This window comes from Sapajus apella, unplaced genomic scaffold (assembly GCF_009761245.1).
Source record: "Sapajus apella isolate SASKATOON/1434 unplaced genomic scaffold, GSC_monkey_1.0 scaffold2, whole genome shotgun sequence".
In the NCBI taxonomy this organism is placed as follows: Eukaryota; Metazoa; Chordata; class Mammalia; order Primates; family Cebidae; genus Sapajus; species Sapajus apella.
In genome coordinates, this window is record NW_022436942.1 from 51,297,001 (window position 1) to 51,310,369 (window position 13,369).

The 13,369-nt window shown below is 41.1% G+C and overlaps 1 protein-coding gene across 6 annotated transcripts in view; it reads left to right on the top strand.

Annotated features, from left to right (window-relative positions):
• PLEKHG7 (pleckstrin homology and RhoGEF domain containing G7) overlaps positions 1 to 13,369 on the top strand; it is a 63,217-nt gene that overhangs the window by 20,376 nt on the left and 29,472 nt on the right. For 3 of the 6 annotated variants that reach the window (XR_004274911.1, XM_032297591.1, XM_032297618.1), the window contains 5 exons: positions 3,074 to 3,114; positions 7,354 to 7,452; positions 8,258 to 8,401; positions 11,779 to 11,874; positions 12,416 to 12,517. Coding sequence is in view for 5 of the 6 variants with exons in the window: in XM_032297591.1 (XP_032153482.1) it covers positions 3,074 to 3,114; positions 7,354 to 7,452; positions 8,258 to 8,401; positions 11,779 to 11,874; positions 12,416 to 12,517 (482 nt within the window). In the remaining variant the exon portion in view is untranslated. The remainder of the gene's footprint in view (positions 1 to 3,073; positions 3,115 to 7,353; positions 7,453 to 8,257; positions 8,402 to 11,778; positions 11,875 to 12,415; positions 12,518 to 13,369) is intronic. The other 3 variants (XM_032297599.1, XM_032297624.1, XM_032297605.1) reach the window with 2 other exon arrangements.

The following is a 13,369-nucleotide window of genomic DNA, read 5'->3' on the forward strand; positions in this document are numbered from 1 at the left end:
GCTGCAATGTTTGCAGCTGGGATAAGCCCCAAAGACTCACCTCCAAGTCATCCCCAGGAGCCTCGGACACCCGGCAAAACAGTTTGAAAACCACCAGGGTCATCCCTCAATCACATATGTGAGAGTGAGACCCAGAAAGGAGAAGTGGCCTAGTGGTGGAGTCAGCTGGTTTGTGCAGAGAAATGGAATCAAGGCTCCCGGCTGCAAGTCGGTGCCCTCTCTACCAGCCTGCATCTGTCATCATCTGTAGGGGCTGCTGCAGTCTCCTGTATGTGGAGCCCAGGGCCACCAGTGAATAAGTCATACACGTTTATAGCTCTTTATTTTTATACACCCTTCCAAGCCTACTTACTGTCTTACATGATGCAATCATTCAGGTGAACAAACAAAGAGGGGTCTGCTTGGGGACATGCCCCTAGAAATCAGAGCTACTTCAAAACACAATGTGACTTTAAAAGAGGTTAGTGTGTTTTATGAGGCTTTAGAATGCTCTCAATTAGTTAACAGCTAGAACAGGGGTTCCCAAAGGCTGTCCCGGACCATCAGCTTCACCATCACCTGAGTTGCTAGAAATGCAGATTCCAGACTCTCCACCCCACAGACTTTCTGAATCAGAAACTCTGGGGGTGGAGTCCAGCAGTCTGTTAGTCTGGTTTTTTGGTGGTGGTGGTGGCGGTGTGTGTGTGTGTGTGAGAGAGAGACAGAGTCTTACTCTGTGCTCATCACCACACCTGGTTAATTTTTCTGTAATTTTAGTAGAGACAGGGTTTCACCACGTTGGCCAGGCTGGTCTAGAACTCCTGACATTAGGTAATCCACCCTCCTCGACCTCCCAAAGTGCTTGGATTACAGGCATGAAACACCATACCCGGCCAGCAGTCTGTTCTTCTTGTTGTTGTTGTTGTTTTACATGAAGTTAGATGAACTCCAACTTCATCTAACTGTTTTGTTTTTTATTATTATTATTTTTTGAGACAAAGTCTCCCTCTGTCACCCAGGCTGGAATGCAGTGGCCCAATCTCCACTCATTACAAGCCTCCCGGGTTCAAACTATTCTCCTGCCTCAGCCTCCTTAGTAGCTGGGACTACAGGCACGTGCCACCACACCCAGATAATTTTTGTAGTTTTAGTAGAGATAGGGTTTTACCATGTTGGCCAGGCTGGCCTCAAACTCCTGACCTCAGGTGATCCACCTGCCTTGGTCTCCCAAAGTGCTGGGATTGCAGGTGTGAGGCACCATGCCTGGCCCAGCAGTTTGTTTTTTAACAAGCTCTGTAGGTGATTCTGCTGCCAGCTCCAGTTTGAGAACCACATGCTAAGGAACGAGGTCATCATTGCTTCTACAGCTCACTAGCTGTTTTGTCGTGTGCCTAGCATCCTGGTAGATATCACACAGCAAAAGATAAGCAGCATCCTCCCTTATACCCCTCGATGCCCTCTTCTCAAGGAGTTTAGAATAGAGGCCTCATGTTCCCAAGGCATGATCTAAAGCAGTGCTGCTCACGCTTTGCTATGCATATGAGTCACCTGCAGATGTTGAAACAAAGATTCTGGTTCAGCAAAGTTGTCTATTTAAGGCAGATAATGAAAGATTGTGAATTCAATAAAGACTCATAAATCTTCAGAATATTTACAAAGCTTTCCCAAGGCTCCAAACCTAGAAAAGCACAGGAGAGAAATTGGCCAAGGACCAGGGACCTCAATTATTACAGTTCAAATTGGATGTAGTAATTTACCACCAGGCACGTGAGAGCTAAGTGTGGTGAAGCTGGTTTGTACCTAAGGGAGAGTCCACCTAATCTCCCTTTTGTAAAGATCAATAAGGTGGTCAAAATGAATGAAAGGATAATCTGTTGGGCAGGTGGCTCCCAAGGTTAAGGTGGGAAGGTGCCTTAAGCACATGCTTTGCAGTAAATGCTGCTTAGATCATTGCTTCCCTTTGAGTGAATTATTATGCACACTCTCTTGGGGGATCTGATAGAAAGAGAGATGGGCATGTAAGACGTCCGTTTTGCATACTGAATGGTAATAACATGCCATCCACACCTAAGAGACAATTTTCAGCGTTTTCTAGGTAGCATTACAACGCAAACAGGATAAAATTCAAAAAGCTAGAATCCAGTCAAATTTCTTTCCTTCCTGGTCTTCAAAAGAATAAGGGATTGAATAATGGCTTTTTTTAAAAAACTCAAAGCAACTCCTAGATGATGGCCAATAGCAAGAAGCCCCAACATAAAAATGCGTGATTTTGGGGGGGTGGGGTTTGAAATGAAGTCTCACTCTGTTGCCTAAGCTGGAGTGCAGCGGCGCGATCTCAGCTCACTGAAACCTCCACCTCCCCCCGTTCAAGAGATTCTCCTGCCTCAGCCTCCACAGTAGCTGGGATTACAGGCACATGCCACCACACCTGGCTAATTTTTGTTTTTTTTAGTAGAGATGGGGTTTCACTATGTTGGCCAGGCTGGTCTTGAACTCCTGACCTCGTGATCCGCCCACCTCAACCTCCCAAAGTGCTGGGATTACAGGCGTGAGCCACTGCACCCAGTTGGTGATGTTTTAATGTTCCCTACTTTCAGAGTCTTCATTTAACCACATCTGGGGATTATGAGTTAATGTAGTTTCCAAGTCTCCCATTTACTCAGGCTATTAAAGTTTGCATGTGATGGGATGATTCTGGTAAGACAGTGTAAAATGAAGGGCCTATCCTTTTAGCCCCAAAGTTCTGTGGTTCTCTATCTTAAATAAATTACTCAACATCTTTAGTAAAGTTTATAAATGTATCCTCGAGTGATGAGGGAAAAATGTTTAAATAATACACTAGTAAAGAAACAGGGCAATACCACCTTAAGGCAGCAACGGAACACCAACTTTTCGGTTGCAACATTGCTTCATTCACTTGTCTGCAAAAATGTAAATATTCATTTTGTGCATTCTCAAGAGAAAGAGAATTAAAGCAGGATGAATTCTGTTTGGCTAATTTTCAAAAATCTGCAGGTTTTGTAAAGCACTGCAGTGATCTGTCACTAGTTACCATAAGTACTTGTAATAATAGATTGTCTTTAATTTCACCCAGAATCCAAAAAGCCAAGATGGCCTTTCTCCAAAAGAGGAGTGGTAAGTGTTGCGAATTGCCATTTTTGTTTTAATTAAGCCTCCTGTAGCTAAGAAAGTAAGAAATGTCTGAAGAGCCCCTTCATTCTGCTTTATCTTTGCATAAAAGCAGATGGCACGTGAAATATAAATGATATCATCACATCCGTAGTATTGGCTACAGAACATGCCAAATGGTGCCAATTTGTGCAGCGAAACAGTGCTAATTGCCAGTGGTTAATTAGCTCTGCAAAAAAACACAAAGCAATCCTAATATAGTGATGCTTTACAACACTAAATTTATAACTAGCTGCTTAGAAAGCAGCTCATTCGATGAAGCAAACTTGCACAAATGTATGCCCCAGTTTGCAGTTCATGCCGTGTATATTAGGAACATTGAAAAATGAATGAGCTCTTACAGAAACAGATTCCATAAATACACTTCTATTTCTGGGACAGCCAATGGGATTAGTCCTAGTAGGTTTAAATTCATTCTTGGTTCCATCAATAATTGACCAGTTATCCATCTCAATCAGTGGTCCCTGAGACTTTACTGCCTAGGACAAGGGTGGCCACAGTCAAGCCATTCCTCCTGGCATGCTGTGGAAAGAGGGAGGGAATGATCATGTTGTCAGCCTGACTCCTCCTGTTTTCTAGGGGAAGGGAAGGGACTGATCTGTGTGCTCCCAGCAGTATCACTTGCAGTGCCTACACACCAGCAGCAGCAGCAGCAGCGGGGCCTTATGGACAGTTACTATGTCTCATTCTGTTAAAAATCTGCCCACATGGCCTTTCCAATCAGTTTGGCATCAGCTGCTGACATCTGCAGTGGTTCTATGAACACACACACCTTGCTATTTTTTTAAGTCCCATTGCTAAATAAAAAGCCCTCTGAGGTTCCATTCCAGTTGTTTCACTTACTGCCCTATGACCTTGGCCAAATGGGTTACTTTTCCCTCAGCTCAGATCTTCCCTATAAAAGGCAGAAGAGCAGTCCCAGCCTCACAGGGTGGTTGTAATGAGTGCCTTATAATGCAGATGGAGCCTACCCCAGAGCAGGGTGCACACAGATACTCAGTCAATGTTGGCCATTATCACCAGTAGTAGTATCTTTAATTAGGGTTTGGAAAACTACTTATTCTCATAGCCACGTGTATGATTGACTTTCACTTTTTTCCCAAAAATGAAACATTTATATGGAGCATACTCTAAACATCACAAGCTACAAATCATAAATTGTTAGTAAAATTGTTAACACCATTGCCACCAGGGCTGTTGCTCATCAGTCGTTTAGAGACGTGCTGTATCCGTTTTTCTGACAGATCTGAGACAAGGCTTATGATGCAGCCCCTCCTGAGCTCTTTCCTCAAATAAACAGAGGCAGAGCTGGTCACCACCAAGCACATCTGAGGTCTCAGGAGAAGGGGCATCTCCCCCCAGCCCTCCCGAGGGCTTGTCTAGGACAGGAAAACTCTCAGGCCCACCTGAGAGATAGAGTATGCTTTCGGAAGGGAAGAACTTGGCTAAGGAAGGGACACTCCTACAAGTTGTTGGGATCAATCCATTCTTTTCCCCATAAAGAAGCAACTTGTTCTACACACATGTGTTAAGCAAGTATGCCAAGTACTGGAACAGATATCTAAGATGCCAGGATGTCCACTATCAGCTCACAATTGAGAAGATGGAACTGACAAGTAAACTGATGGGGGAAACATGCTAAATGGTTAGCACTGTGTTGGAGGGAGGGAGGGAGGCAATGATGGAGACACACAAAGAAAGAATAATTAGTGGATGTTTTCGGCAATGAAGAGAAAGTCATTTCTAGAAGCTTCGCTTTCACAAGAACACAGTGTCTTGTTTTCCTAAAATTAACATCTTCTTTCTTTTATCCTCTTAGCCTTATTTATCAGATAATTCATATCTCTATAAATGGTAATATATAACAAAGTATTTCAATATACATCAGTATAGCAAACACACTTCTATGTTGTGATGTGTTTTTCCATAATTCATTTCTCTATAAATGGTAATTCACATCAATTTAACGCACTTTTATGTTATGATCTGTTTTTCCAATCTATTACAGATTTGTGCGTTTCCTCCTTTCTTACTTCCTTTCCTCCCAGCCATCAATATAATATTAGTAATAAAAGCTGACGCATCTATAATGTTTAGCACATTACCAGGCACTGTTACTCTTTGCATGTATTCTTGTTCATTTATGTCAGTTAACACATGTGAACTCATAAATTCTACAACAATCCAACAAGGTAAGTAACATTATTACTTCTCATTTTGAAAATGGGGAAACGGATTCAGAGAGGTTGACTAGTTTGTCTGAGGACACACGGCTCATAAGCTATGGAGCATCCAGCAGTTCCAGGCAGTCTGGCTTTGAGTTTGTTCTAGCCCCGATGTGGCCCTGTTCCTTCAACTGTGGGAGTCCCCATCACCAGACCTGGAAAATCCTTCCTCCATTCTCTCATTAGAGCTCTCATAGATCTTGCCTGTTTTCACTAATTTGTCAACCCCTCCAAAAATGTATATATTCAGCCTTAACCTTCAATTTTGCTCCAGTTCCATATCACCAGTTACTACTGCATGTCATCATGCCAACTACCTCTTAGTTACTAAGTTTGAGACTCCAGAATTAACCTTGGCTTTTCACTTTTCTTGATCCTCTCAAATAACTTTCAAATGCTTCTCATCGCCTCTCCTAACCACTGCTACCACAATGGAGGCAAGAAGGCACTAAATGGGTGTATCATTTTCAAGAGTTAATGTGACCACTGAGAGCACCGCCTTCTCTCTTCTCACTGGAATACCCACCCAGCCATTTGGCCAGGAGGCCAGTCAAACCCGTAGAAAGCCACAGTGAGCGCCCTTCAAAACACAGGGCTGGCACCCACTTTCCCACAATGCCAATGCTGCTTCCATTGTCTCAGCCTCTTTCTTTTCCAACTGGCTGCTGATTTTTTATTTCCACAACATGCAGTCGCTATGGTTTCAGACATCAACAAAAGGCATATGTCCCAATTGCAGTAGGAGGTCCTTAACTGGTTCCAAAATTCCTTTGCTGCTGTGGAGGCTAATGAGTCTACAATAGGTTTCCTCTTTCAGTGCCATAACCTTACCAGAAAAACCAGCCACAGCCCATTAGCACATTCTAAAACCGTGATAGGGTCTCCTTTCAGACATGCAGGGAGCCCCTACCTGCAACAGCAGATAACCTGTGCCTTCTCTTGCTCATGAAAATAAAGTTGATTAACTTTCACCAAACTGTTTAGATCCATGCCAATATCATGCACCCTGAGGCAACAGAACAAGTCGAAAAAATTGTTTGTGATAAACATTCATTTGAAATGCAGCCAAGCTGACTTCTAAAAGCCTTGCACATTGTTATTTGATAGCTTCTTCCTGCTTTGGCTGGTAAAATGAACTCTTTAAGTGGGCAATCATGACGTTGCAATAGAACAGTGAATGAACCAAAAAGGAAATGTTCACATTGTAAGTTTAAAAAGCAAGTTGCAAAAGGATGTGTAAATATGATACATTATACCGTTTAAAAATTAATTATGAATATGATCAGGAGAATATTTCCAATGGAAATGTGAGGGTGAAGACACATTTCATGATGTTTTTTGTTTGTTTCTCAAATATTCTACAATAAACCTATATTAGCTTAACAATCTGATTTTTTAAACAAATATTATTAAGAAAAGATGACTATAACGAAAATAAGTGGGTGATTCCATTGTAAGGAAACTAGTGTTTCCAGCATATTTTCGTATTCTTTAGCGGATAATTATTGTTTGGGGCAAGTCGCTTTAACACTGGGCTTTATTTTATCATCTGCTAAATTAAGGGTTGAACCACTATGTCTGAAGTACCATCTGATGTTAATCAAGTCTTAGGGTCCAGAGTTTGGAAAATTTAAAACTGTGAAGGCTATGTCACCACTGGGGAGGCATGATAAGACTGTTGGCTGTACGACCATTCTGTGCCTTGGATTTTTCTTTATTTGCAAAATGAGAGGTTTGAACCAGATATTCTCACAGGCCTGTGTCCTCCGGCTCTGACATTCCGTGGTCCTGTGGCTCCTACCAGAGCTCAGAAATAGCTTTGGAACTGTTAGTGGCTTAACGACAAAATATGCCATCTCTTATCGTGAATGTTAGGGAATGGACAAGAGATGCCGAGGCTACCAGAGTCATGTCATTAAAGAATTTGTGTTTGAAAATCCTGTTTCTAACCATCTTTAAGCAGGGCAAAGACAAACACAAGTACATATCCGATCTGGAAAACTGCCTGTCCTCTGTGAAAATTACCAGCTTCAGGGGCTATGAGTTCTACAGTCTTAAGGTATCTTGCAAACTGTTTACTGTGGGGCATGGCTTTTTCTTTTTGTGTTTTGGCAGGGTGGGGAGGGGAGGGTCAGTATTTTAAGCTGCCAGATTGCTGCCTTGTTTATAGTAAGAGCGAAGTGCAAGAGAGGAACCCAGGGCTGACCAGAGCCTGCTCTGCTCAAACACACTGAAAGCTAGGGAAAGTAATTTTATCTTAAATAAGGTAACAAATGTGAGAGCACTTCATAGGCCAGGAAGCCTCTACAAATGTTAAAAGTGGTTGTTCATCTTCATCTCTCTGGGCCTCAATTTCCTCACTGGAAACGTCAAGTTGCCATTAAGTTGTTTTTGATAAGACAATTTCTAAAGGTCTGTTTGAGTTTAAAGCTCTCACTTCATGATTCTTCAGTCATTAATTTCAACCAGTTTTGCCTGTGGAACCTGGAATCAAACTTCACAGTTTTGGGTTTGGGGTTCTTTGAGATTTTTTTGGCAATAAACTGAAAAAGGCTCATGATATTCTCAAGCATAATTCAAAGCACCATCAATCTAAATTTCTTTGAATTTTAAACTATAGATAATGCACGTCATGCATTTCATGCTGTGCATTAGGAGGAATTGGCATCCCAGATCCCCACAGAGAGAAGCTGTGGTTTGGGTCACTTGAGGAGTCACTGCCAAGAGGGATGCCCAGGGCCTGAAGCAGAAATCATGATTTCGGGAGCTGCTTGGTCCTTTGGAACTGCAAGCCAAAGCAAACAGCCAGCAGGTCAGTCCACTGAGGTGAAAACGTTTTGTTCTCTCTTTTTCCTCATGTACAGGATAAGACCTGGGATGAAGTCATGGAAACACATCACAAACTCCCGACTGATCAATTAGACTTGAGAAAGCAGCAAGAGGCCATGTGGGAACTCTTCACAAGTGAATGCACCTATTTTTTGGACCATTTATTAGTTCTTAAGATGGTAATGCCAGGCTTAATTTTTATAGTAGATGGAAAATATTAATTTGGTTCTTTGGGTACTGGTTTTCCTCTTCTGAAAGAGAGACAAAGAAAGAGAAAGAAAGAAAGAGAATGACAGAAAAAGACAGATAGAGAAGAAAGAAAGAAAGGAAAATAAAGAGAAAGAAAGGAAAGAAGAAAGAAAGAGAGAGAGAAGGAAGGAAGGAAGGAAGGAGGAGGGAGGGAGAAAGAGAGAAAGGAAAGGAAAGAAAAGGAAAGGAAAGGAAAAGAAAGGAAAGGAAAGGAGAGGAGAGGAAAAAGAGAGAGGAGGGAAAGGAGAGAGAGGCTTTTTCCCCCTTTCAGGGAATCGTGAATATTTTTATTTATCATTTATTTTTGTTTTAACTATTACTTGACTGTCTCTTCATACTTTCCTTAAACATTGGACGAGATCTTCTAAGTGAACTAGCCCAGTGTCCCATCTGATGTTGAATCAATCTCTTCTGCCTTGTCTCACCAGTTTACACACTTCTGAGCCAGGGAGCTCGCTCCCTTCTCAGGCAGCCCATTTCATCTTTGTTTAGCTTCCTCTCTTGAAGCTCTTGCTCCCTCGTGAACAGCACCAGGTGAATGCTTTCTATCAGCTGCAGGGCCACCACTGCAGACTTCTGGGGCTGCCATCCACATGCAATTTAGTACTGTTGAATCACACGGTATATTCATGATGTCTCTCTTGTAAATAGCACCCCTATGGTGGCACACTGCGGCAGGCCTGATCTGTTGAGGCTCAGAACAGAGAATTTCTTCCAGAAGAACAATAGGTCAAGGAAGAGAACCATAGAGCAGCTTCCTGCCAGGACCACAGGGGAGGATGGGCCACACAGCTCCCAAGATTACCTCTGCCCACGGCACTTTTGCATCCTGGTGACTGTCTTACACAGCTAAAAGGCACTGTGCTGGCAGACCTGAGTTCAAGGCCTGGCTCTGCCTCTGATCTGCCTTGTGACCTTAGGAAAGTCTAGTCCTTCATATCTTAAACCAGGGGTTGGCAAATCTTTTCTGAAAAGGTGCAGATAGTGAATATTTTAGGCTTTTCGGTCATACAGTTTTTGTTGCAACAATTGAACTCTGCCATTGCAGTGTAAAAGCAGCCTAAAGGAATGTGCGTAACTGTGTCACCCAAAAAATATCATTTACCAAAACAGGTGGCAAGCCAGATTAAGCTCACAGGCTGCAGAGTTTGACAATCCCTGTCCTAAGCTATAAAAGAGAAATGGCAGTACCATCTCTGGCTATCTCCCAAGACCATTTTGATGATCAAATTAGTTTTCTTTGAAATCTGTCAGGTGCTATACAAATGTCAGTTATTTTCTGTAAGTAATATTTTTTGTCAATCACAGTGCTAAATCCTTAACTGAGCAAAATGTAAACCACAAAGACACTCTAGGAGAAAACTGAAATTTAGAGACAATATCAGGATTCTAACATGAGCATATAATAGAAAACTAGCTTAAATAATACGGTATTTTATTTGTCCATGTGACTGCAAAGTTCAGAGGTGGGAGAGAATTCAAGACATGTTTGATCAAGGGGCTCAAAACCAAAACATTTCTTTCCATCTCTCACCCTGCCTTCCATGGCATTAGCCACGTCCTGTGACTAGCTTCTCTTGTAGTCACAGGATGGCTGCTATCCTTGAGCTAATGGTCAGAAAGAGAGATATCTTCTTAGCATTCATAGCCAAAGTCTTGAGATTTATTCTGATTGGACTGGCTTAGATCACGTGCCCACCCCTGAGCCAAATACTCTAGCTCCGTAAGGAAGGAATTTGCCAATTGGCTTAAGGCAGTCAGGCCCACCCCTGGGAGTGAAGTCAGCTTGCCATATGGCACGTGTGCAGCCTGGGGGAGAGTAGACATTGAGGTGAAAACCAGGCTGTTTTTAGGGAAGGGGAGTATTGCAGGCCGTGGTAACAATACGTGTTCACAGCAGAGCACGAAGCCCCTGAGCTATGCCACCTTCCTTGTCCCAAGCAACAGCACAGAGCTTTCTATCCCACTGTAAGCTGTCCAGGCTTTTCAAACTAACATTTCCTGTTTAAGAAAAGGCCAATTTGAGCTCACTGTCAAATATCTCAGTGTATTTAAAGTATATATGTACCTTCTTTTTACACAATCAATATGTTTTCCAAAAGTGCTTATGAATTAAAAATTTGTAACTCATATAATAAATATCCTGGAGGACTCTGTGGTTTTTAAAAATAGCAAAATTTCTGTAAAGCAAAGAATCTTATGGCAAAAGTCGTATTTCTTCCAAATTGTCCCTATTTTTCTGTAGTCACGAGTTCTGTTTCTTACAATCATCTGTTTTAAATGTTTGGATCTTGACAGACTTCCAGACAACCAATACTCCATGGATTCTAAAAGGTCTAAGTGGTTCTCAACAGGTGGTGTCTAGACCAGCGGCATCAGAATCTGCTGGTGACTTGTTGAAAATGCACATTCTCAGACCCCATCTCAGATGAGGTTGAGGCCCAGCAGGCTCTGGTGTAATGAAGCTGCCAGGGGATTCTGATGCAAGTTCAAGAACCACTCACTACACTAATGAAATAATACAGGAGAAGGAGTTGGAGAAGGTTATCTATCTAAAGCCCAGACTTTTGACCCTAAAATTCTTGAAATAATTTGTCCTTTTGTCCCTTTGAATGCTTCCTCTCCTACGTATAAAGTGTTTCTTTTTCAATAAATTGATCTCTCTTCAGTTTCTGGAATGAAGGGCAGGCTGTGAGTGAGGGTTGAAGTTCTTTCTTGACTTGCTGTGTAGTGCTCCTGTTCGTGAAATCATCAAATTAAGTAAAAATAACAACAACAACAAAAATTCCTTTAATGTTTTCATCTATATTTAATGCCTCTAAGCAAATCCAAACCTTTTACCTGTTATTGGAGATGAACTCACTAAATCTCTATTTTTAATAAACATTTAAAATATACTGAAAATAAAGTATATTTGGGTCTTTTGCAGAAGAAAAAGTACACGAGAACACACCATGAATATCATTTTGCTCTCAAGTTAGTAATGTTGGCAAGAAGAGAACCTTTGGGATTTCTTTGGCACTAGAAGCAGAGGAAGCCCATTTGGACAGATTAAGTTCAATAGGAAAGTTGTTAGAATTCACATAAGCAATCACAAACTTTCATACTGAAAAGCTCATTTCCAATATGTTCTATGAAGCATACATGTCATCATTCATATTGAATATAACATTTAAACCTTGAGAGTGCTGATTTCTACATTGTTTTGTAAAGTCATACCCAGGAGGTTTATGTTTAATATTCTTGCAAAAGGCATGTTTCAAAATTTAAAAACAGAAATTAATGTCATATATTTTTTATTTCAAAGATCTTTATGAATACATTAAAATACCTGCAAACTCATGAATATCTCCTAGATGTGGATTTATGGAGACTTTTTGCAAACCTCGAGGAGTTAACTCAGGTGAGCCAAGTAGGAAGATGTTAGTAGGTGTGTTTTAACATTCACTAGAGGACCATGAAAATTCATGTTTGGTCTATTCTTACGGTTTGTATTCCATAACACATCTCCATATTCCATTCCCAGTTAGGACTTCAGGTTAATAAGACAGAAGTTGAAATATCCTTTCCTATAAATTGTAGATATTAGTTAACCTTCATTTATCATCTTCCATGGCTATTTTACAAAGTAAACACATTCCTAAGATCTCCATCATCTTCATAAATGTTTATTTTCAAATGAATATCCTCTTCTCGCATACATTATAAATCAATATTTTTCCTCTTAAAAGGAAAGGAAAAAAGATAGCAACAAGAATTTATTTATAAGAAATACTTATAAGAAAATATGTATTGGAGGGTGGAGGAAATAAATCTGTGAATTTTGCTAGGAGATAAATTTGAAATGGCAAACATCTGTAAGAATGATATTTGAAGTTCAACAAATGTTTATTCCTTAACCCTGGGTGTATGCCTGCTTTTGTTTTCTTTCTCTCTGGCCCTAGACAAGCCTTGGTTTTGTGAATAGTCTCTTTGGCATCATCAAGGACTATGTAGACACTTCTGAGACTTCCTCATCATTGGATTTCATTTCCGTGCTCACAAAGGTAAACTCCTCCCAGTAGATCTCAGCTTCATGAAGTAAAATCACCAACCCCCCAGGACAGTTGTTTATACCCTACTTGGTTTTTCTTCTCCCTGGGAACGTTCTACCTCCATCCTCCTACAAAGGAACTGTCCCTTTCTCCGCCAATCAACATTTTCAAAAATAACTTGCAGATTCAGTTTTCCCATCGTCACATCTCCTGTGTGAGTTTTATTAACACAAAATCTGCTTGCATGGAAAAGCCATTTCCAAGTCTGTTTTTTAAATGACTTCAATTTAGAGCAATATTCATGGTAATAGTTTAGTGTCTGCCAATTACATGATTCAGTTGTTTTAATGAAAGTACCAGTTTCTCAGAAAGAATCAGAATAAACCTTCAAATCCGTCAATACCCTTGATCATATTTCTATGAAATGAGAAGAAAAGAGGCAAACCTGTAGTCCTGGTTTGAGAAATGCTATTTATTTCTTTAATAGACATTTGAACATCCTCTCCTATTTTTCTCCTTTGAGGTGTTTGTTTTGTTTTGTTTTGTTTTTTGAGATAGAGTCTCACTCAGTTGCCCAGGCTGGAGTGCAATCTTGGCTCACTGCAACCTCCACCTTCTGGGTTCAAGCAATTCTCCTGCCTCAGCCTCCTGAGTAGCTGAGATTACTGGTGCGTGCCACCATGCCCAGCTAATTTTTGTATTTTTAGTAGAGACAGGGTTTCACCATGTTGGTCAGGCTGGTCTTGAACTCCTGACCTAATAATCCACCTGCCTCAGCCTCCCAAACTGCTGGGATAACAGGCGTGAGCCACCATCCCTGGCCTACTTTGAGGTTTTTAATCTAATTCTAGTCTAATTTTATTT